Source organism: Ovis aries, chromosome 15 (assembly GCF_016772045.2).
Source record: "Ovis aries strain OAR_USU_Benz2616 breed Rambouillet chromosome 15, ARS-UI_Ramb_v3.0, whole genome shotgun sequence".
In the NCBI taxonomy this organism is placed as follows: domain Eukaryota; kingdom Metazoa; phylum Chordata; class Mammalia; order Artiodactyla; family Bovidae; genus Ovis; species Ovis aries.
Window position 1 is genome coordinate 27,808,870 of NC_056068.1, and position 23,721 is coordinate 27,832,590.

Here is a 23,721-nt window from a genome sequence, read left to right on the forward strand (position 1 = left end):
TACCAACAGATATATCCAGAACTAAACTGAGCTGACAGGTAAATTGTCTCTGCCAAGACAAATCTGCAAAGACTGGGAGACCTTACTCATGTGGGAAGATAGCAACATACATAATCAAGGATCATTAGCAGATAAGTATGAGACCAAAGGAAACTAATAAAGTTCTAAAAACAGACCTTAGAGAAATGGAGATCTACATTCTGTCAGACAAAGAATTCAGAATAATGTTCTTAAAGGAGTTTAGTGAGCTACAAGAATACACGATGACTAAATGGAATTAGGAAAACAATGCATGAACCCAACAAATTCAGCAAAGAAACAGAAACCATCAAAAACAAAGGAATCAGAGCTGAAAAATATAATGGAAGAATTCAATGTAGAGTAAAAAAAAAAAAAGAAAAAAAAGCAGACAGCATTCAGAAGAATCAGTAACCTGGAAGGTAAGAAATTTGAAACTATACAGTCAGAGAAGGAAAAAGAAAGTGAAGAAAGCCTATGGAACTTATGGGACACAATAAAAAGAAAAAATATCCACATTATGGGAATTCTGGAATGATAAAAAGAAATGGATAGAAGGTATATTTTAAGCAATAATGGCTGAAAACTTCCCAAACCTGGGGATAGAAATAGATAGCCAGATCCAAGAGAACCTCAAATAGGTTGAACCTGAATAGGGCTGCAGTGAGACACATTATAATTAAATTGTCAAAAGTCAAATAATTTTTAAAGCAGCAAGAGAAAAGTTATGTATAAGGGGAGACTGTTTGCAAATTTCTCCACATAAATTTTTTAGGTCAGAAAAGAATGAGATAATATATTTAAAATATTGAAAGAAAAAAAAAAAACCCTGTCAACCAAGAGTACTGTATTAGATGAAACTGTCCTTCAGAAATGGAGGGATAAAGACTTTCCTGAACAAACAAAAGCTGAGGGAATTCACCATTAGCCCTTGCCCTATAAGAAAAGTTAAAAGGAATTCTTTGAGTGGAAATTAAAGGACTCTAGTTAGCATCATAAATAGTAAATATACAGTCAGATTCAGTAATAGTAGTAATTCACAACTCTAGTTTAAAAGTTAGAAAACAAATGTAGTAATAACCATTTTAACAATATCTTTTAGTTATACAATATAGAAACATGTAAATTGCAACATCAATACTCTAAAATGTGAGGGGAAGAAGTAAAACTGGCAAGCTTTGAAATTCTATTGAAGTAATCAGTTTAAAACAGAATGTTACCACTGTTATATTTAACCAATAAGGACCTACTGTATAGCACAGGGAATGTTGCTCAATACACTTTAATAATCTAAATGGGAAAAGGATTTGAAAAATAGATACGTGTATATGTATCACTGAATCACCTTGCTGTATACCTGAAATTAAAACATTGTTAATCAGCTATACTTTAATATAAAAATGTAAAGAAATAGGGAATTACGATTTTAAGATATTTTGTTTAAGCCTCATGGTAACCACAGGGAAAAACCTGTAGTAATTATACACAAGAATGTGATAAAGAAGTCAAAACATTTTGATACCAGAAGACATCAAAACACACAAAAAGACAGCAGGATAAGAAACAATGAACAATAGATCTAGAAAATGAAATGGCAGCAGTAGTCCTTATTTATCATCAATTACTTTAAATGTAAACAGATTGAACTCTTCAACTAGAAGACACAGAATGACTGAATGGGGAAAAAAAGATCCAAAGATGTGCTGCCTTCAGGAGAATCATTTTAGCCTTAAAGCCATATGGACTAAGAGTAAAGGGATGGAAAAATGTTTCAAACAGATTGTAAGAACAACAACAAAGTAGGGGTAACTATACTTGAATCAGACAAAACAGACTTTAAAAGTGATAAAGAGACAAAAATCATTATATAATGACCAGAGGGCCAGTATATCAAGAAGATAAAGTAATTGGAAATATTTATGTGCCCAACACTGGAGCACATAAACACATAAAGCAAAAGTTAAGAGCTAAAAGGAGAAATAAACAGTAATATAGTAATAGTTGGGGTCTTTAATACCCCACTCTCAACAATGGATAGATCATCTAGACAGAGAATTAGTAACAGACAGAGAATTAGTATTTGAATAAGACTAGCCCAAGTGAACCTAACAGACATATACAGATGTTCTACTGGACAATAGAATATACATCCTTCTCAAGTGCACATGAAGATTTTCTAGGATAGGCCACGTATTAGGTCACAAAACAAGTCTCAGAAAATTCATGAAGACGGAAATCATACCAAGTATTTTCACTGACCACAACGGTATGAAACTAGAAATCAGTAAGAGGAGGAAAATGGAAAATTCACAAATACATGGAAATTTGCCAACACTCTTCTAAACAACTACGGATCAAAGAAGAAATTAAAAGGGAAATAAGAGTACCTTGAGACAAATGAAACTAGAAACACAATGTATCAAAAACTTATGCTAGGCAACAAAAGCAATTCTAAGGTGGAAATTCATAACAATAAATGCCTACATTAAGATGCAAAAAAAAAAAAAAAGAATCCAAAGAAACAACTTTATGCTTACTGTAAAGGGGGCATTGCAGAGCTGTCCAGTCAAAGGTCCATTCAAAGGTGAAACGTGCTGGCTTGGGAAGTGATGCATTCTCTATCAGGAGGTAAAGCATGTGAAGGCCAGATAATCCTTACTTTTTGCAGAAGAGATTCAAGATTTGGGTGGAAGTCTGAACTAGGTAAACTTGAAGGCATTTTTGAATCCTGAGAGTCAATGATTCTTAGAGACACTAAAACCAAACATGGATTACACCTCCAGGGTAACACACATCTGACAGCTGTTGCCCTTTCTTCCTAGGAGTATTCCTGCCACTGCCCAGAAGATATGGATTCTAGGAGGAAAGACAGAGCCCTGATTCTCTCACCCTCATCCTGCAATCCTGCAATTGGTTCTCTCATCCTCAATCCTCCCCTTTCTAAAGTCATCAGCTGCTGTTCCCCAACACTTCGCCTGCATAGGTGTGGATGAAGCAGAGATGGCTTTTGTGGAGATGTTCTTCATCTGAGTTATGGAAGGAAGGTTTCTATGGGGGGTCAAGTTCCTCCTCATCTTCTGCGTAGGTTAAGATGGTGCTTGCCATTGTAAAGGTAAGCTCTGAAATCTCAGTGACTTAACACAAGTCAGTTGTCTTGCCCATAGGAAGTCCGGTTAGCATTGGTGGGCGTGGGGGGGGGCACAATCTGCATAGATGGATAGGAACCCAGGCTGATTGAGGCTCTGCCACCCATAGTAAGTGGTTTCTGCTATCGATAGTAAGTGGCTTCTGAGCTCACCTTGACATCCAGTTGGAGAAAAGTGATGGGAGGCCAAGTCAGGCCTGAAAATAGCATGCATCACTTCTACCACATTCCACTGGACAGAACGTAGTCTTAGGGCCCCACCCAGAAGTCAGGGAACTAGGAACTGTAGTCGCCAGCAGACTTCCCAGCACCTATGCAGAGTGTGATTGTGTGTGTGTATAGTTGGACAAGCAAGAGGCTTTGGCAGACAGCTAGCTGTCTATGATATATTCTCTTCCCCCAGGCTTCCATTTTCAGGACTCTGACAGTTTGGACACACAGCAGATAGAGAGCCTTTTGAACATTAGAAGAGATCCACTGGCCCTTTGCACCCCCAGTTCTTAGCTCAGTGGTAGGGCATAAGAAGGGTTTCAGGGTATTTGGTGAGTAAATGGATGTTTGAATATCATTTTTTGGCTACAAATACTTAATCAGATGTCTGGCAGAAAACCACTGGGCAGTTCTTCAAAAATTAAACACAGAATTACCATTTGATCCAGCAATTCTACTTAGTTGTATACCCAAAAGAATTGAAAGCAGGGATTTAAATAATCAGTTATACACCAATGTTCATAGCAGCAGTATTCACAGTTAACAAAAGGAAACAACTCAAGTGTCCATCAATAAGTGAAGGGGACAAAAAGTGTAATATATACACACAATGGAATGTTATTTGGCCTTAAAAAGGAATGAAATTTTGATACATGCTTCAACATGGGGGAACCAGGTAAACATTATGCCAATTAAAAAAAAAACAGACAAAAAGACAAACACTCTGATTCCACTTACATGTTTTTTCTGGATTAGTCACATTAATAGAAATGAACACAGAATGGTGGTTACCAGAGGCTGGGTGAAGGGAAAAGCGGAACTAGTGCTTAACAGGTATAGAGTTTTTCTTTGGGAAGATGAAAAAGTTCTGGAATTGGAGAGTGGTGATGCACAACATTGTAAGTGTATTTAATGTCACTGAACTGTACATCTAAAGATGGTTAAAATGATCCAAGAAGAAAACTGGACAATTCACAGATATGTGAAGATTAACCAACATGCTGAGCAACGAATGGGTCAATGAAGAAGTCAAATGAGAAATTAAAAAATGCCTTGAGGCAAATGAAATGGAAATATACCCAAATTTACAGAATGCAGCAAAAGCAGTTGTAAGAGGGAAGTTCAGAGAGATAAATGCCTACCTCAAGAAATGAGAAAAATCTCAGTACAATCTAAATTTACACCTAAAGGAACCAGAAAATGAACAAATGAAGACCAAAGTTAGTGGAAGGAAGGAAATAAAGATCAAAGTAGAACGAAATAAAATAGAGACAAAAAGACAACAGAAAAGAGCTGGTTCTCTGAAAAGAAAACAAGAAAGGGCTCAAATAAATACAATCAGGAATGAATGGAGGTATTACAACTGATGCCACAGAACAGAGGATCTTAAGAGACTAATATGAACAATTACATGCCAAATTGGACAACCAAGACAAAATGGATATATTCCTAGAAACAAATACAAACTTTCAAGGCTGAATCATGGAGAAACAAAACTTGAATAGACCAATTACTAGAAAGGAGATTGAATCAGGAATTAAATGATACCACCTGAATGGTAGAAAGCAAAGAGGAACTAAATAGCCTCTTGAAGAAGGTGAAGTAGGTGCGTGAAAAAGCTGGCTTAAAACTCAACATTCAGAAAACTAAGATTATGGCATCTGGTCTCATTGCTTCAAGGCATATAGGTGGGGAAAAAATGAAAACAGTGGCAGATTTTATTTTCCTGGGCTCCAAAATCACTGCAGATGGTGACTGCAGCCATGAAATTAAAAGACACTTGCCCCTTGGAAGAAAAGCTGTGACAAACCTAGACAGTGTATTAAAAAGCAGAGACATCACTTGAATGACAATGGTCTGTACAGTCAAAGTTAGGATTTTTCCAGTAGTTGTGTACAGATATGAGAGCTGAATGATAAAGAAGGCTGAGTGCTGAAGAATTGATGCTTTCAAACTGTGGTGTTGGATAAGACTCTTGAGGATCCCTTGGACAGCAAAGAGATCAAACCAGTCAATCCTAAAGAAAATCAACCATAAATATTTATGGGAAGGGCTGATGCTAGAGCTCCAATACTTTGACCACCTGATGCGAAGAGGCTGACTCATTGGAAAAGACCCTGATGCTGGGAAAGATTGAGGGCAAGAGAAGAAGGGGGTGACAGAGGATGAGATGGTTGGATGGCATCACCAACTCAATGGACGAGTTTGAGCAAACCCTAGGAGATACCAAAGGACAGGGAAGCCTGGCATGATGCAGTCCATGGAGTCACAAAGAGTTGGACATGACTTAGTGACTGAACAATAACAACAAACTAAAGTCCAGGACCAGATGGTTCCCTGGTGAATTCTACTGAACCTTCTTATAAGAATTAATACCAATCCTTCTCAAAAATCTTCCAAAAAATAGAAAAGAAGGGAACAATTCCAAACTCATTGTTAGGCCAGCTTTACCCCACTACCAAAACCAGGTGAGTACACCACAAGAAAATTACAGGGCAAAACTCCTGATGAATATAGATGCAAAAATCCAACAAAGTATTAGCAAAAGAATTCAACAGTACATTGAAAGAATCCTACATCACAATCAAGTGAGATTTATTCCAGGGATTCAAGGATGGTTCAACATCTGCAAATCAGTCAACATTATACACCACATTAACACAGTAAATTCTTGGGCTTCCCTTGTGGCTCAGCTGGTGAAGAATCTGCCTGAAATGCAGGAGACCTGGGCTCGATCCCTAGGTTGGGAAGATCCCCTGGAGAAGGGAAAGGCTACCCACTCCAGTATTCTGGCCTGGAGAATTCCATGGACTGTATAGTCCATGGGGCTGCAAAGAGTCAGACACGACTGAGCAACTGTCACTTTAACACATTAAAGGATAAGAGTCATATGATCATCAATAGATGCAGGAAAAGCATTTGACAAAATCCAACATTCATTTATGATAAAAATTCTCAGTAAAGTGGGTATGCAGGGAATATACTGCAACACAGTAAAAGCCATATATGACAAACCCACAGTTAACAAAATAGTGATAAGTTGAAAGCTTTTCCTCTAAGATGAGGAACAAGACAAGGATGCCCATTCTCTCCACTTTTATTCAATATAGTGTGGAAGTCCTATGCAGAGCAATTAGGCAAGAAAAAGAAATAAAAGGCACCCAAATTGGAAAGGAAGAAGTAAAACTGTCCTTCTTTGTAGATGAGATGATTTCATATATAGAAAACCCTAAAGACTCTGCCAAAATAAAACCTGTTAGAATAAACAATTCAGTAAAGTTTCAGGATATAATCAATATACAAAATCTGTTATGTTTACATACACTATTAACAAACTATCAGAAAGAGAAATCAGAAGGCAACCTCATTTACAATTGCATCAAAAAGAATAAAATACCTAGGAATAAACTTAACCAAGGAGGTGAAAGACCTGTACTCTGGAAACTACAAGACACTGATTAAAGAAATTGAAGACATAAATGGAAAGATATTCTATTTGGAATACGGATCGGAAGAATACTGTTAAAATGTTAATACTATCCAAAGAGACTTAAAGATTTAATGTAATCCCTATCAAAATTCCAGTAGCATTTTTTCACAGAAATAGAACCACCAACCCTAAAATTTGTATAGAATCACAAAAGATACCAAAGAGTCAAATCAATCTTGAAAAATAAGGACAAAGCTGGAGACAACACCCTCCCTGACGTCAACCTATATTTCAAAGCTATAGTAATAAAAACACAATGGCATAAAAATAGACACATGGATCACTGGGCCAGAATAGAGAGCCCAGAAATAAACCCACACAGACATGCTCAATTAATTTATGACAATGGCACCAAGAACACATGATGGGGTGCCGGGAGCCAGTGTGAGGAACCCCGCCCATGGCAAAAGGTCACGAGGAAGGAGGCTTGGCATACACAAAGGCGTGATCAAGCCTCAGGAAAACCCCTGTTCCCGAACATCTACCCCCAAGACCACAGTCTATCCACTTTACTGTTTCGTGCTCTCGCCTACACTTCTGACTTTATGGGGGGCTGTTCCCCACCGGTTCTCTCGGAGGAGGAGTAAACATGCAGCTCCAAGTCAATAAAAATTCCTGGGCGTGACAAGAGTGTTTCAACTTACGAACTCCTCTGAAGGTTATCTAGCCTGCCTGTATAGGTTCTTCCGGCCACATGTGATTGTTTACAGCCTCCCAACCTGAAAGGCACGAGATGTTTTAGACTTAATAAAGGCAAATTCTTTTGGGAAATTGTCAGTATAGTGGGTTGGTTAGGAATTATATCCGTGAAGGGTTTTTCATTTGTTGTGCCAATAACTGTTGCTAATTCCCTGCCCTGGGTGGGACAAGGGTATCTCAAGTCAAACCTCTCTGCTGGCAAACTAGCTTGTGTGACAGGATTATCCATACTCCTGCCACTATGCACATGATTGTTTACTACCTCTCAACCATAAACAGCACAGAGTTTGAGTATTTTGAGAGTCTTAATTAGCATAGGGCTTTTCTCATTGTCGAGTCCATGATTGCCGCCAGGCCTCCATATCCTTAGGCACCTGGGGATATATTAATCAATGTATTTGGAATATAGAAAAGGAAATATAGTAATTTTTAAGGTTAACAATACTAGACTTTTTGAGTTAATGAATTTTCTCTTTTGTAATAGATCACTGTACTTTGTTATAAATCACTGTGTCCTTGCTATGTAAAAATGTAACTTTATCACTATCTTAAGACTAAATAGATCTTAAGGGGAGCACTGGTGAAAGGATTTTCATTTGTTGGGCTGATGTTTGCTGCTAAATCTCCATATTCCCTGCCCTTATTTCTCCTATATGCTAGTTATATTCATTATAAGTATTAACCTTTAAGATTAATCATGTTAACCTTGGGTTAAATAAATTCCTTTCTTGATTGTAACTCACTACACCCTCACCCTATAGGAATGCAACTTTATTCGGAGGGTGGTGCCTGGTTTAAGAAAAAACACCATTGGAAAAAATAAGTTTTTTGGTTATCAGAAAGAAAGGGTCATAAAATGTCAGCAGGCCTCATGGCCAGAAGATGATGTAAAACCCCTAAGATCTTTTTTTATGTAAAGCACCTGATTTTGATAAAGGTCAGGACTGCTGACCCCCGCATGACTCTGTATTCATCCCTATGTGTAACAAAAGGTATATAAGCAAACCCCAAAATAAAGAAATCGGATCAGTTCCCAGAAAGACTGATTCCCCCATGTCGTTCTTTCTTGCTCCCCATTTTTCTGGCTGAATTCCCATCTGGAGCGTGGGTGCTTGCCGTGTCTACTTACTTGTCCCGGCTTTCAAGCCCATGCGAGGAGGAGCACCTTCTGATATTCAAGTGGCACCGGTGGCCCAATGTAGATGGTGCAAATTCCTTGTCTTGGAATTTTATTGGTATCCCACATAAACCAAGTTATTCAGCCTCTTTTTCTCTCCTACTATTTTCTGGCCAAATTCCCATCTGGTTCATGGGTACCCACCAAGCCTGCTAATTTTGCCTGGGCTTCTGATCAGACCAGGGGTGGGGGGGCCTCAGTGCCTCCTCTCCTTCAGGAGAACAGGAAGACGCCTGCGGCCTATGTAGGTGGTGATTGGTATTCCATGTAAACCAAGTTATTTGGCCTCTTTTTCTCTGCTAATTTTCGAATCCCTCTCTATCTGTAATTAAATAAGTTATTTCCAAGGACGCTGACTCCGTTCCCACCTTCGAATCACCCTGGATCCATTGGGGCTGGACCCCGGCAATGGGGAAATGACAGTCTCATAAATAAATGTTGGGAAAACTGGACAGCCATATGCAACAGAATGAACCTTGACCACTGTCTTATACCATACACAAAAAATTAACTCAAAATGAGTTAGAGACTTAAATGGAAGACTTGAAATGATAAAACTCCTACAAGAAAGCATAGGCAGCAAGCTCCTTGATTTCATTTTTGGTGATAATTTTTTTGGATCTGACTTCAAAGGGAAGCCAATAAATCAAAAATTAAAAAGTGGGATTGTGTTGTTGTTCAGTCGCTCAGTCATGTCCAACTCTTTGCGACCCCATGGAGTGCAGCACACCAGGCTTCCCTGTCCTTCACCATCTCCTGGAGCTTGCTCAAACTCATGTCCATTAAGTCCGTAATGCCATCCAACCATCTCATCCTCTGTCATCGTCCCCTTCTCCTTTCTTCAACTTTTTCCAACTTCAGGGCTTTTCTGATTATATCAAACTAAAAAGTGGGATTACATCAAAGTAAAATGTTGCTACACAGCAAAGGGAACCTTAACAGAATGAAAAGGCAACCTACTAAATGGGAGAAAATATTTGCAAATCATATACCTGATAAGGGGTTAATATCCAAAATAGAGAACTCAAACATATTGAATGAAAAAATATGATTTAAAATGGGTTAGATTCAATGCTATGTGGCAGGATGGGAGTTTGAAGGAGAATGGATACATGTATATGCATGGCTGAGTCGCTTTGATGTCCACTTGGAACTATTACATTGTTAATCATCTATACTCTAATATAAAATAAAGTTTTAAAAAATGGGCAGGAAAATCTGAATATTTTTCTAAAGGACACACATAGATGGCCAACAGGTACATGAAAATATGCTCAGCGTCATTAATGAGAGAAATAAAAATAAAAATAAAAATCACAATAAGACAGCACAGCACACTCATCAGAATGGCTATTATCAAAAAGAAATAACACGTGTTGGTAAGGATATGGAGAAAAGTATACTCTTGTACACTGTTAATGGGACTTTAAATTGGTATAGCCACTATGGAAAACAGTACAGAGTTTCCTCAAAAAAATTAAAAATTGAGCTATCACACAGTCCAACAAGTCTACCTCTATGTGTTTATCCAAAGAAAATGGAAAACCCTAATTTGAAAATATATCTATATCCCCATGCTCCTTGTAGCATTATTTACAGTAGCTAGGACATGGAAGCAACCTAAGTGTCCACTAATGCTAAATAAAGGAGATGCAACATACACAGTGCAACACTATTCAATATCATAGAAAGCATAGAATCTCACCATTTGTGATGATATGAATGCATCTTGAGGACATTACGTGAAAAAGTCAGAGAAAGACAAATACTGTATGGCATCACTTATGCATGGACTATTAAAGCAACAGCAACAAAACCCTAAAACTCTAAGCTCATAGATACAGACAACAGGATAATGGTTGCCAGAGGTGGGGCTTGGGGAGGTGGTGGTGGAGTGGGCTAAATGGATGAAAGGGGGTCAAAAAAGTATAAACTTCAGTCATAAAATAAGTAAGGCATGGGGATATAACATACAGCATGGTAACTATAGCTAATAATACTGTATTGACAGCTGAAAGAGTAGATCTTAAAAGTCACAAGAAAAAAATCTGGTAACTCTGTATTGAGACAGATATTAGCTAGACTTACTGTGGTGATCATTTCAGTGTATACAAATATCAAATCATATACATACAATATTATATGTCAACTATACCGCAATAAAAATAAATATGCTCTTCATCTTAAAAAGTTAAGTATGGAATTACCATTTGATCCAGCAGTTCCACCCCTAGTTATCTGCCTAGAAGAACTGAAAGCAGGGAGCCAAGCAAGTACTCATATACCAGTGCTTACGGCAGCAGTATTCACAGACAAAAGGAAGCAACCCAAGTGTCCATCAAGAAGTGAACGGGATAAAAGTGTGTTATACACATGCAATGGTACATTATTCAGTCTTAAAAATGAATGACTTTCTTTCTGGCCGCTCTGCACAGCACGAAGAACTTCCCCAACTGGGGATCAAACCTGTGCTCCTCTGCAGTGGAAGCATGGAGTCTTAACCACTACACTGCCAAGGAAGTCCAAAAGGAATGAAATTGTGATACGTGTTACAACATGGATGAACCTTGAAAACGTGATGAGTGAGATAAGCCAGTTGAAAGGACAAATGTTGTGTGATGCCGCTGACATGAGGTATCCAGAGTAGTCAAGTTATTAATATTAGAAAGTAGAATGGTGGTTGCCAGGGGCTGGGGGAGGGGAAAATGAGGAATTCGTGTTTAATAGGTACAGAGTTTTTGTTTGGGAAGATGAAAAAAGTTCTGGAAATGAATAATGGTGATGATTACACCGCAAGGTGAATATACTTAACGCTACTGAATTGTGCACTTAAAAATGGCTTAAAGTGTTAAGGAAACAACCTCATTTACCACTGCATCAAAAAAATAAAATATCTACCAATAAATCTACCTAAGGAGGCAAGAGACCTGTAGTCTGAAAAAGTATAAGATGCTGATAAAGGAACTAGAAGAAAACAGAAGACAACATATACCATATTCTTGGACTGGAAGGAAAAACATTGTCAAAATATACTACCCAAGGCAATCTACACATTCAGTGAAATTCCTACCCAGTTACCAATGGCATTTTTCACAGAACTAGAATAAAACATTTTAAAATTTGTATGGAAACTCAAAAGACCCTGAATAGCCAAAGCAATTCTGAGAAAGAAAAATGGAGCTGGGGGAATCAGGCTCCCTGACATTAGACTATATTACAAAGCTACAGTAATCAAAACAGTATGATATTGGCATAAATCAGAAATATAGATCAATGGAACAAGGTACAAAGTCCAGAAAAAAACCCACACATCTATGGTTAATTAATTATGACACAGGAGGCAAGATGCAATCTTTTCTCTGGAGAAAAGACGATCTCTTCAATAAGTGGTGCTGGGAAAACTGAAAAATTACATGTAAAAGAATGAAAATTAGAACACCCTCTAACACCATACACAAAAATAAACCCAAAATGGATTAAAGACTTAAATGTAAGATCGGATACTATAAAACTCTTACAGGAAAACATAGGAAGAACACTTCTGACTAAATCATAGCAAAATCTTCAGATCCACCTTCTAATGAGAATAAAAACAAAAAACAAACAAAGAGGACCTAATTAAACTTAGAAGCTTCTGCACAGCAAAGGAAACCACAAACAAAAAGACAATCCATAGGAGAAAATACTTGCAAACGAAACGACTGACAAAGGATTGATCTCCAAAATATATGAACAGTTCATGTAGCTCAATATTAAAAAAAAAACAACCGGATCAAAAAATGGGCAGAAGACCTAAGTAGACATTTCTCCAAAGAAGACATATAGATGGTCAAAAAAAAAAAAAACAAAAACAAAAACGTGAAAAGATGCTCAACATCACTAAATATTAGAGAAACACAAATTAAAACTACAATAAGGTTATCACCTCACACTGATCAGAATGGTCATCAGAAAGTCAAGGTACAATAAATGCTGGGGCAGGTGTGCAGAAAGGGGAGCCCACCCACACTATTGGTGGGGATATAAATTGATAGTCACTATGGAGACCAGTATGGAGGTTCCTTAAAAAACAGAGCTACCATGTGATCCAGCAATCCCACCCTCGGGCATATATCCAGAGAAAAGCAAAATCTCCCAGTGTTCACTGCAGCACTACTGGCAAGAGCCAAGACATAGAAGCAACCTAAATGTCCATCGTCAGAGGACATATACGCAATGGAATATTACTCAGTCACAAGCAAGAAGGAAATACTGCCACTTGCAGAGACATGGGTGCACCTAGAGATTATTATACTAAGTGACATCAAAAACAAATATGATATCACCTATATGTGGAATAAAAAATGATACAAGTGAACTTATTTACAAAACAGGAACAGATTCACAGACTTTGAAAACAAACTTATGGTTACCAAAGAGAAAAGGTAGGTGGAGGGATAAATTAGGAGTTTGGGATTAAAATATGCACACCACTATATATAAAATAATCAATGAGGACCTACTGTAGAACACTTCCCTCATAGCTCAGTTGGAATAGGCCTGCAATGCAGGACACCTGGGTTTGATTCCTGGGATAGGAAGATCCCCTGGAGGAGGAAATGGCAGCCCACTCCAGTATTCTTGCCTGGAGAATCCCAGGGACTGGGCAGCCTGGTGGGCTGCCGTCTCTGGGGTCGCACAGAGTTGGATACAACTGAAGTGACTTAGCAGCAGCATATGGGAAAATAATCTAAAAAAGGATGAATGTGTGTACATCTGAATCACTTTGCTGTTCACCTGAAACACAACATTGTAAATCAATTATACTCTAATATAAAATAAAATTAAAAATGGTTAAAATGGTAAATGTTAGGTTGTATCTTTTTCCACATGTACAAAAAATACAAATGCCTGGGTTGCATGTCCACAAATTGTGATTCAGTTGGAATTGGTGAATTCTGGGTTGCTTGTTTTTTCTTTTTAACAAGCTTCTCAGGTGAATCTGATGTGCAACTAAGACCCACAGGTCTAGCTCTGGTTTTTAGCAGAAGGGAGAGAGCAGGGGCATGCTCTCTCAGAAGCCCTTCTAGAGGAGGGCTTCTTGAATTCTAGGGCACGTATGAATCCTCTAGGGATTTTGCTAAACTGTATTCTCATCCAGTGGTTCAAGGGCGGGGCCTGAGATTTCACATTTCTAACAAGCTCTTAGGTGATGCTGCTGGTCCGTGGACCACAATTTGAGTATCTAGATTCTAGAGACACATGGTGGCCTTATCTGTGGTAGAGATCATGGAGATCTGAAAAGGAACTAGAAATATTTAAGACAGCTGCTCCAGACAAAGTTCAGTGATGTGGAGCTGGGGATGTGTGAGCAGGGGGTGATCTGAGGAATGAACTAGCTCCTGCGTACCCATCCTACCAGGCAACCTTGCGGTTTAGCTGAAAAACCCATCAAAGGTAGAAATAATCAACTTACAAAACTGTGTGGATTTTGCCCAAGTCTGTCTGAATTTCCAGGACTTGTGTTTCTTAGTAAGTGGCCCAACTCCACTGAGCACAAGTGAAGCTGGCTCGTGCTTCATTGTCTCATGCCTCTTTAAGCCCTTTTCCTCCTACATGGTCCACCCTGGTCCCAGGCCTTCCCCAAGAGACCCCCCCACCCAGAGCCGAATCTCTCCCCTCCTATTGCTGTCCCCTGCCAGAGTCAGTCCATCAGAGATGCTCCTTCACTCCCGCCCACCCAGTGCGTCGCATTGGTTCTCGTCTCTGAATGGCTCATGAACAGTTCCACAGTGGCCACCTTCCTGCCAGCAAGTCCAGCTGGGTCCCCTGGACCTGGCGGACTGTTCACCAGGCGTCATCCTCAGCGTAGAACTGAAACTCAGTCTCTGAACAGTGGAACACAGGGCAGGGCGGCTCACTGATTAAGGACTCAGCTCTTGAGTTTGAACCTCATCTCCATCCTTCCCTGCTCCTCTGACTTTGGATAACTTACTCAGCCCTCCAGGGCTCCAGCTTTCTCGCCTGCCTGGTGGAGATCGTGATGCCTACTTCCCTAACCTGCCGTGAATTTATTAGCCAGCCCTCAGCGAGAATTCGGGGCTTGATCACTGTGCCTACAGTTTGGGAGGTGACCTGCAGATGGCATGTGCAGCCCTGGTAGGCAGCCCTGTCCTCCAGTCACGCAAGGAGCCTGGAGGGCCTTTTCTCACAAATGCCGACATCAGCTGGTTCCCCCACCCCCTGGTGGATCCTGCGGGCCTGAAACAGAGTCTCCCCAAGGGTCTAGAAGTCACCCAGGAACACATAACCTTTGCCTTCTCCCCTCTTTCATGCCAACAGCATGAGCTACCTGACATGTAGCTACCCAGGGCTGGAGTTCGTGTGTCTGCATTTGCGAGAGCTCAGGAAATGTTTGAGGAATGAGCTGTTTTTTGGAAAGCGCTTCTATTCAAGGTTATGCATCCCAGGGGAGGCTCTCTGGTGGCCCAGACTGACAGATACTACTCCTACCCTGCACAAACCTTCCTTTCCTCCCTCCCCACCCACCCCTGGGGTCCCCTTCTCACTTCCTCCTCTGGAGGGAAGGGCAGTGGGACCAGAAGGGCCCAGACTCACCTTCCTTCCAGATTCGGGGTCCACAAGTCAGCCATGACTTGGGGTGCTGAGTGCAGGACCTTCCTGTGCACTTCTGAGGGGCCCTTCCTTCTCACCCAGGGGGCCGGGCCACCATGGAGGGAGACTTCCAGAAGCCTTGGCATCTTCTGGGTCTATGCCCTCCCCTCGCCTATCCAAACTCTTATGTACTCTGGCCCAGCTTACATGCTCTTTGACCCTCTCTGCGCGTCTGCACGTGGGCGTGATTGCTTCCACCTGAATCTAACTCTACGTAACTCCTCTGACAGTAGCTGTGGCGCCTGGTATGCTCACTGGCCTCATTCTCGCTGGCTGAACCCTGTTCCCCTCCTTGTGAGCCCTTTTCACCTCTCGGACCTCTGATGACCTCACTCCTTCTCCCTTTGGGCTCATCTTGCCCTAACAAGAGTTAGCTGAGAACTTCAAGCTTTGGCTGGTCCCTGCCAGGATAACACAATCTCTCCCTCCCAGTTTAGAGGCACCGTTTACACAACTTAACAGCCCACTAGCTGTTAGAGTAGCTTTGTTCACCTGGCTACACTGCATTCTCCCAAAGGGCAGAAGCCAGTAAATACAGCCCCCTATCCCCATATCGGTTCCCCAGTGCTCTCACCGAGGTTGCCTCATTTTACCGACAAGTGAACTGTGGTTCAGAGAGGTTTAGGAAACCAAAGACACACAGCTGGTCCCTTGTAGGGCCCAGCACAGAACAGAGAATGGAACAGGTGCCCAAGGAGGCAGCTTGGCTAATGGAAAGCTTTTTAAAAAGTTTAACATGCTGAGCTTAAGCTGGGCTTCTCAAAGTCTCTCCCCTAGAGACCGACAGCCGGTAGAGGGGCCTCTTGTCCCTGCCTCCTCACTGACCCTTGCCAGATGGGAAAAAAGCCACCACATAGAAACATAACCTTTATTGCACACGGCGCTGGGTCTTTTTTCATAGAAAAAGGTATTAACACATAAGCATCTGCAAATTGAAGCAACTCCTGGTTTTTTTTTTTTTGGAACAGTAAAATTGCATGCAGTGTCTCTGAGTTGGGATCTTGGTCTTTGTCAAAACCACCTAGATCGGAGGGAGGGTGAGTAGGAGGGAAAAACTGCTGAGTCTTTGTGCCTCTGTCTCAAAATAAGGTGAGAGAAATATATAGATATATAGCTCTTCGCTGTGCTCCTATCTCTCTATATAGGTATATATCTCTCCACACAGATTTTGTGGGGTGGGGGGATTTGACGTGTACTGTCAAATTCTTTGTGCCCTGGCTTCATGGAGAAGAAGAAAATAGTTTGATTTGTACAAAAGAGTTCTATGTACAGGCGTTCATGACTCGGGGGGTTGTTTTTTCCTTGTTGGTGGGTTTTTGTCAGTTTGATATAAATAATGCAGGAAATCAGCCAAGTTGTTGTGTGAGGGCCGGAGGTGCAGACAGGTCCAGGCTCGTGGCTGCCCTTCCGGCTGCGCCCCTACACCAGGGTGTAGGACTTGGAGTAGGCCCCGGCCCCCTGCTTCTGAGACCTCCCCACCCCCGACGTGCTCATCTCGAGAAGTGAGTCCCTGGAGCCCCCCATTTTGGTGTGTGGGCCCCCGGCCCGCGGAGGCTCGGTGCTGGGGGCCGGAGGGGCGGTGCTGGGGGGCGCCGGGGGCTCGGCGGGGGTGGGACCGGGGGCTGCGGGGGCCGGGCCGGCGGGGGGTGCCGGCATGGCCAGAGTCCTCTGAGGTAAGGTGGCGGTGGAGGCGGCCGTGGGGGCCCCGGGGTGCGGAAGGCCCAGGGGCTTGCTGGCAGGGTCCAGGGTCAGGTGGCGAGCCTGGGGGTGGTAGGTTCGAGTCACGTTCCTGATGGAGGCCTCGCGGGGCGGGACCACGGGGCAGGGCTCACGCCCCTCTGCCTTTCGGAAGAAGGCCTCCGACTTGGCGTACAGGGGCAGGTTACAGTAGTCACCTGGAAGGGAGGAAGTGCGCTGTGTCAGCGGCAGACACCTCTTGGAAGCAGCCTGTTCCCCCACCCCCAGCCCTCAGTCAGTCCCTCCACCCATGGGCAGTAACCAGTCAAGGAAAGATTAGTCACTTGGCCTCTCTGAGCCTTGGTTTCCTCATCTATGAAATGGGGATAATCTCATCTCCCTACAGGAATTCTGTGAGGAGGGAATGAGACAAAGTAGGGAAAAGGCTCCTTATTGGAATTAACCAGAAAAATCGCTCCATGAAGGCCATGCACCACCATCCACAGAATCCAGAAAGAGCTATCAGTCAATCCTGCCCATGTTGGGGCTGGGTGAGGTTTCCAGTGTTGAGTCAAATTTCCTGTGTTGGGCTTCCCTGGTGTCTCTGACGGTAAAGAATCTGCCTGCAGAGCAGAAGACCCAGGTTCAATCCCTGGGTCGGGAGGATCCCCTGGAGAAGGAAATGGCAACCCATTCCAGTATTCTTGCCTGGAGAATTCCATGGACAGAGGAGCCTGGATAGCTATAGTCAGTCCATGGGGGTCACAAAGAGTTGGACACAACTGAGCGACTAACACACAGGGAAAAGGCTGCAATACAGAGGCACAGTATTGCTCAACAGATTGATCCCTATTGTTAATTGTTCACTATAACTGATCAGCTTCAGCTGCGGGTGGGCTCATTTTTTAAACATTGTCATCCTAAAAGCTCTGGCTGTTAGAAAGCTTTCCTATACCCTGAGAAGGAAAGGAATGTCACTTCTTGTCAATTCCCCACATTCAACCTGATTCTGTCCGCTGAGGGCCACCAGAGCAGGCCTCCCGCCTCTCCCAAGCCTCCTTTCAGACGTCTGAGTCCGCTTCGTTTCTGCATCCCTCTCCTCCGTCCTCCTCCTCCAGGCAGAATGTTCCTCCTTTCTCACAGTGCCTCCATAGGACACGCTTCCAGGACCCCACATCCTGATCCCTCCCCACTGTGAGCACCCTGTGCACAGGCCCCTCTCCTGTCCACTATGCCAGGCACTCTTCAGGTCATTTCATTTAGACCCCGCAGACCCCTGGATACATTAATACCTGCTTGGATTTTGCAAATGAGGAAACTGAGGTTCAGAGAGAGTAAGTAATTTACCCAAATTCACAGAGCTGGATGGGGAGGGGGAGTCGTAAAGGGCTGCTGGACTCCTAGGTCTCTATTCTTTCTGTTAACCTGTGCTCTTCTCTAGATGACCCTGAACCCCTAGTTCTGCGTGGCCCCTTAGCAAGGCCAGTGCTGGGCAGACCAGACTGCCTGGTTTGACAGCCTGTGCCTTGCATATGGTGGCCCTGATGTCTACTGGTGGGCACCCTTGCTTCCCTCCCCCTGGTTATCCTAGACCTGCCCTGCTGACCTCAGAGGGCATATACTCTGGCCAGGGCCCTGGAATCAGATGTTCCCTGTCAGGCTGGGTCACTGCCCACCATGAGGTTTGACCACCATGGACGTAGCTGCCAGGATTGCTCCTTAACTCTGTGCCAGGCACGTACATCATTTTTAATGCTCATTATAACAATGCAAAGTATATGCTCTCGTTTGCATTTCAAAAACAATAAAATTAAGGCCAGAGAGGTTCCATGACTTGCCTGAGGTCACAGAGGTATTAAGCATTTGAGACAGAATGTGAACCCAGATCTGCTTGCTCCCAAGTCCTTGCTCTCTGCACTATACCCCACTGCCAAGGAGCCATGCTGGGCGGGCGGGTAGGGTGCAGGCAGGGCTAGGTTCTAGCCTAGGCTCAGGGGGTTGGAAGGCGGGGACACAGCAAGGGAGGTGGTCTGAGCACTCACTCTTGTTGGCCCGGTGAGGGATGGGCACAGCCACGTTCTTCCCCCGGTCAGCGTCCTGGGGCTTGGGTGGGGAGGCGGTGAAGCGGCAGATGCCGGGCTCTGAGGGTGTGCTCATGGACGTCATGCTGTCCGCATTCTCGTTGGTGCCCGTGGTCATCTGGTCAGAGGAGCTGTCAGAGATGAAGCATTCGGTGATCTCAAACTTGGCGTGCTGCAGTTGCTCCTCCAGCTTGGCGTGCTCGTAGGCCCGGGCCAGCTCCTCGTAGGTGGAAGAGGCACTCTCAGTGGACACCATGCTGTTCCGTCCTTTGTCTTGGGAGATGGCGGGCACAAAGTTAAAAGGGAATGAGTGGCGCCCCCATATTCATTGCAGCATTATTTACAAGAGCCAGGACACGGAGGCACCTGTGTGTCCATGAGTGGGTAAAGAGACTAAAAAGACACACACATAATTGCACACAGTGAGATACAGTGTTCATTCATAAAAAAGGCAGTCTTGCCATTTGAGAAGATATGCATGGACCTCAAAGGCATCATGCTCAGTGAAATAAACCAAAGAAAGAAAAACACAGCTTGATAGCACTTATATATGTACGGACTCTAACAACACCCCAAAATAACAACAAACAAAACCCCTAAGCTCACAGTTACAGAGAATAGATTAGTGGTTGCCAGAGGTGGTGGCAGGGGGCGGGAGTTGGGGGAGATGGGTGAAGGTGGTCAAGAGGTACAAACGTCCAGTTATAAAATAAGCAAGTCATGGGAATATGAGGTACAGGATAACTATCGTTAATCACACTGTATTGAATATTTGAAAGTTACTAAGAGAGTAGTTCTTTAAAGTCCTCATTATAAGAAAAAACCCTGTAATTGTATGTGGTAAAGGATGTTAACTACACTTATTGTGGCGATCATTTTGCACTGTATACAAATATCGGATCATTATGTTGTACACCTGAAACTAAATGTATAAGTTATATAAGTTATAGCTCAATAAAAAATAAAGTGGGCTTATGGGGAGAGGGTGTAAATGAGACCAGGTTGAGCAGTTACCTTAACCATAACCCCAGTAGCCATCTGAAAGCCTGACTACGGAGTGGATGAGGCTCACATGACCCTGCTCTCTCTCCCTGTGAAGGTAGTGGTGGTGGCAAACGTGGGATAATAAAGAACAGACTTTTAGACTATGTGGGAGAAGGTGAGGGTGGGGTGATTTGAGAGAATAGCATTGAAACATGTACATTACCATACGTAGAACACATGACCAGTGCAAGTTCGATGTATGCAGCAGGGCACTCAAAGCCGGTGCTCTGGGACAACTCAGAGGGAGGAAGGGAGGTGAGAGGGGGGTTCAGGATGGGGGACACGTGTACCCGTGGGCGATTCATATCAATATATGGCAAAACCCGCCACAATATTGTAAACTAATTAGCTTCCAATTAAAATTAATTAATTAAAAAAGTGGGATCGTTGACTAACAAAAAGCGAAACATCTTTCATTCTTTTTGAAGTCTATTTATTTATGGCTGTGCTGGGTCTTTGTTGCTGTGCAGGCAAGTGAGGGCTATTCTCTAGTTGCGATGTGTGGACTTCTCATTGTGGTGGCTTCTCTTGTTGTGGAGCACAGGCTCTAGGGTGCTCAGGCTTCAGTAGCTGCAACAAAATAGTTGTGGCACGTGGGCTTTGTTGCTCTGCAGCATGTGGGATCTTCCAAGATCAGGGATGGCACTCGTGTTTCCTGCATTGGCAGGTGGATTCTTTATGCCTGAGCCACCAGGGAAGCCCACCCACAGCTTTTGTTCTTGATAATAAGCATCACCCTCTGGGCAAGCCTTAACCTCTTCTCCAACAAATATCATGTACACCATTTTCTCCATCATCTTTTGGGAGAGCAAAGTGAAATCCTTGATAAGCAGAGCTGTTAGGTCAAGAGTTTTTGTTATAGCCACAGGGTAAGTCAGTGACCAGCTGGAAATGAAACTGACTGGTCCCTTGGACTCCATGAGCTGGTGGGTAGGAGTGGGGAAAATAGAAGATAGGGAATGGGGGAGCCTGAGGAGAGTGAGCAGGAACCAGGTCCCTGGGCTTACCTGTGTCCTGGGAGAGGCTGGCACTGTAGCTGTCACTCTCGGTGACAGTAACACCATGCTGGGAGCCCACAGTGCGCCAGTCGGAGGTCAGGGTACGGGCAGGGGTGGAGGCCTGACACTTGGTCAGAGTCCACTGGCTTGAGTACCGGTTCCGGGTGCTGTGGGCTGACTTCACATTCTTTCTGGAGACTGGATCTGCACAGAAGAAGCAAGAGCTAGCACCCTCCAGCTGTAGCCACTCAGGCTTGGGCAGCTGGCACTTACCAGAAAGGGTGGCAGGGAGCAAGGGAAGAGGCAGGAGCCGCCGCAGAAGCTCCCTTGGGAAAGCTGAGTGTGCTGCCTTTCCTGAACACAGAGCTATCCACAGAGGAGGAGGGCAGCACTGTCAGGGATACGGGCAGTGGGCAGCACCCCAGTCCTCCCTGGCCACCCCATCTTTTCTACAGCCTGGGAAGAATGTAACCTCCTCTCCTGCTGCCTCGTGACTGTCCATTCATTCCCTACAGGCCTGTATGTATCCTGTCCTTACGTCCAGAGTCTCAGTGAAAAATGCAGAGGCCCTTGGAGAGAAAGAACCACTAACCCTCTCAAGATTTCTAGGGAGAGAAAGTGAGGCCCAGAGAGATAAGGTGAGTGATATGCCCAAGGCCACAGCTAGTGGGTCTGTAATCAAGGTTTCTAGATTCTACTTCCAGTGCTCTTTCCATTCTTCCATGCTGCTCCTCTCCTTTAAAAAAAAAAAGTCACCTCTGCATTAGGCTGTGCCCAAGAAACCTCATCTGGGAGGTGGGCTGTCTCCCTGGGGATGGTGCTTACTGGTGCCAGGCCGGATGTCAGACATGTCGATCAGGGGTCCTGAGCTCTGGATGAGGGCTGGGTGGTGCAAGGAGACTCCAGTGCAGAAACTCTGAGGATTGACAGCCTGGCTGAACTCAGCATCGGTCACAGGGATGGTGGCCTTGTCATCTCCTGGAGGAAGAAGCACAATCAGCAGGAGGCCTTCTGTTTGGGCACCATCTTTGCTTCCCAAATTTTCTTTGTCTTTATCTGACATTGAACACAATAAAGGTCAGGTGAGGTCTCCCCATGAACAGAGGAGGCAACCCAGTCCTTAAGAGAAGCTGCAGTGAGTTCTGAGGTTGTGGAGTTGTTGACTGGGCTGCTTCTAGAACCTTGGGCACTGTCTGAGGACTGGTGGTCGCCCTTCATGAGATGTGGCCTGGGAAAGCCCCCTCAGCAGGACACAGAGCTCGTGGCCCCTGTCACTCACCCAGCTGCTTGATGCCCTCCTTGTCCTCGATGAGCAGCTGGACCCTGGGGATGTCAATGTGTAGCCGTGGGCCCTGGGGTGGCCCCTTCACGGGGGTGTCAAAGCTTCGGTTGTTCTTGCTGTGGGGAGAAGGGCTGGAGGTGTGTGACAAGGCAGGCACAAGGGGTTGGGGGAGAGGTTTTTCAGGATAGTGGGGTCTTAGAAGCCTCTACCCTGGGTGAGGGGAGGGAAACAGGAGGAGAGAGGAAGTAGTGGTGTGACACCCACCTTATCAACATTTCTGCCAAACTCTTTGCATCTGCAAAACAGTAGAGAGAGGGGACTGAGTGAGAATGGGGTCTGAGCAGGATCAGAATTGGAAGAGGTATGGGGAGCAAGGTGAGAGAATTCCCTAAAATGGGGCCAGGGCTGGTTTCTTGGGAAGAAATGTAAGGACCTTGGAGACAATCCAAAACATGGTAAGGTCTCACTGCTCCCAATTCAGGATTCGACTCAGGTCTGTTTTCCTTTTCTCAGACTTTTATCTAATAGGGAGACAGTATATAAAGTATTCCATCTGCTTCCTGAACTGACTCTAATCAAACAAGACATCAGAGCAGGTTGGAAATAGGCATCAGTGGTAGATCTATCCTCAGTTATCTGTTGGAGAGAGGAGCGAGTTGGGGATGAAGTACAGGTGGTCAGTGGGCACTTCTAGATGACATCAACCAAGAAGGTTTATTTCCATCTCTAGGGCATCTGTCCCCAAAAGTACATGGATGGATTTGAAGGTCACAGTTTTATCTCATGCATGCATGAGCTAAGTTGCTTCAGTTGTGTTGAACTCTTGGCAACCCTATGAACCACAGCCCACCAGGCTCCTCAGTCCATGGGATTCTTCAGGCAAGAATATTGGAGTGGGTTGCCATGCCCTTATCCAGGGGATTTTCCTGACACAGGGATCGAACTGGTATCTCTTATGTCTTCTACACTGGCAGGTGGGTTCTTTATCACTGAGCCACTCAGGGAGCCTGTTCTATCTCAAAGGGACCCTGAATAGATTTGGGACTCTAAGGTTAGGAATCGACAAGAAAGGAGAAACAAAGGACATGGGTAATCTACTAGACCTCTGATAACTGAGAATGACTGGTTAGAGTGAATCTAGCTTTATGAATACATTCAACCATCTATCTAGCCACCCATTCATCCAGTGATCCACCCACCAGGAGTTGGGTAGATAAATGGATGGTTCAGTGAGTGGCTGATGGCT

At 43.7% G+C, this 23,721-nt stretch overlaps 1 protein-coding gene across 2 annotated transcripts in view; it reads right to left on the reverse strand.

Moving 5' to 3' along the window:
- Positions 1-16,247: 16,247 nt before the first annotated feature.
- The window catches only part of DSCAML1 (DS cell adhesion molecule like 1), a 364,102-nt gene continuing 356,628 nt past the window's right edge, over positions 16,248-23,721 (reverse strand). The window contains exons 28-33 of one of the 2 annotated variants that reach the window (XM_027979838.2): positions 22,740-22,770; positions 22,473-22,591; positions 22,019-22,171; positions 21,203-21,397; positions 19,113-19,424; positions 16,248-17,288 (exon numbers count right to left, since the gene is read on the reverse strand). In XM_027979838.2, the coding sequence (XP_027835639.2) occupies positions 16,813-17,288; positions 19,113-19,424; positions 21,203-21,397; positions 22,019-22,171; positions 22,473-22,591; positions 22,740-22,770 (1,286 nt within the window). In that variant the 3' untranslated portion in view covers positions 16,248-16,812. Of the gene's footprint in view, positions 17,289-19,112; positions 19,425-20,614; positions 20,766-21,202; positions 21,398-22,018; positions 22,172-22,472; positions 22,592-22,739; positions 22,771-23,721 lie in introns of those variants that run through there. The other variant, XM_042232660.2, reaches the window with a different exon arrangement.